General features: G+C 40.8%; 1 protein-coding gene across 1 annotated transcript; it reads right to left on the bottom strand.

Annotated features, from left to right (window-relative positions):
• Nucleotides 1–68: 68 nt before the first annotated feature.
• On the bottom strand, nucleotides 69–933 carry LOC118756447 (mitochondrial import receptor subunit TOM40 homolog 1-like; the record flags this gene model as incomplete). Its single annotated transcript, XM_036491210.1, has 2 exons — nucleotides 572–933; nucleotides 69–331 (listed from the first exon to the last, which is right to left on the bottom strand). Coding segments are annotated over exons 1-2 (471 nt in total), but the record flags the coding sequence as incomplete, so codon positions are not given.
• Nucleotides 934–1,185: the final 252 nt, after the last annotated feature.

Consider the following 1,185-nt stretch of genomic DNA (forward strand, 5'->3'; position numbering starts at 1 on the left):
ATCTTGAATCTGAATAAGCAAGTTTTTACTTTTATATGTATAATTGTCAAACCAAAGATGCTACTTACTTGCGAGGCGAATTTGCAACGGACACGAGGGGTAAATTGGTGTATAATGTTGGCATTTAAATTTCCGGAGGGATCAATGTCCCCCAGCAATACGGGAAAAGCCTCCGAAGGGCCAAACTGTTTTGTTCCTACATAAGTAGCTCCAAAGCGATACCCGCTAGGCTGTGTGCTACAGAGGTTTAGCGTATGGGAGACTTGGAAATGATTACTTAACCCCTTATTTAGCATAACTTTCGCACCTTCAAAGGTCATTGCCTGAATGTCTATGAAAGTAATAAAAGAAATGCAAATCATTCATAAGTCGTGTAATTTTAAATATTCGCAAATGGGTTTGAATCATTGTTTACACAATGTCAAATAGTAAACAGCGACTTTGCGCTGTTACTTTAACCACCGCCACCACCACCAACAGAATTAAAACGCCATTCTTTCACATGCGTTTGAGTTATGTCATCACTTTTGGTGGGCTCAGAGCGGTGGGTTCTCCTTCTGTATGTTCTTACCTTTACATTTTTTATGCAGTTCTTCAACAGTGCCGGGGTTTTCAAGCTTTTGTTCCTTTAATTCTGATTCACTAACGCCGGAACCCGCCAGTCCCGTCACTGGGGACGACGAAGGGTTCCGCGACGGACTTGATAGTTCCGGCAATCCCAATTTGGCAGCGTCTAGCGATGAGCTAGAGCTAGACGATGCGGCCAAAACATTCCCCATTCTTATTAGCACACACACGCGTTACAATTTAAACACTTTCTCGTCACAATTTAAAATCCTTTTTATACAGGTTTTATCGAAGTCTCCCCAGAATTTTGAAACAAAAATGGGAAAGCTCACAAATTTTCCGATGAAAAGAACGAAAAAAACGCATTGACATTTAATATTGACAGTTGGGTGAATTTCCACCACGTGCGTGGTGAACTATTACAGATAACAATCGATGGACAAACAGAGTTACCAGCACACAGTTTAACTAATTTTAATATTCGTAAAGAACGTTGATCCAAAGACGTAAATGTATATAACTGACATAACCACCTCTGAGCAAACTACGCAGCCGCCATTTAATTTCCCAAACCAAAGGTTGTCTGCATAACACCGACCACTACGGTCGGTTTTATTT

This window comes from Rhagoletis pomonella, unplaced genomic scaffold (genome assembly GCF_013731165.1).
Source record: "Rhagoletis pomonella isolate Grant_MI unplaced genomic scaffold, Rhpom_1.0 Rhpom_scaffold_10341, whole genome shotgun sequence".
In the NCBI taxonomy this organism is placed as follows: Eukaryota; Metazoa; Arthropoda; class Insecta; order Diptera; family Tephritidae; genus Rhagoletis; species Rhagoletis pomonella.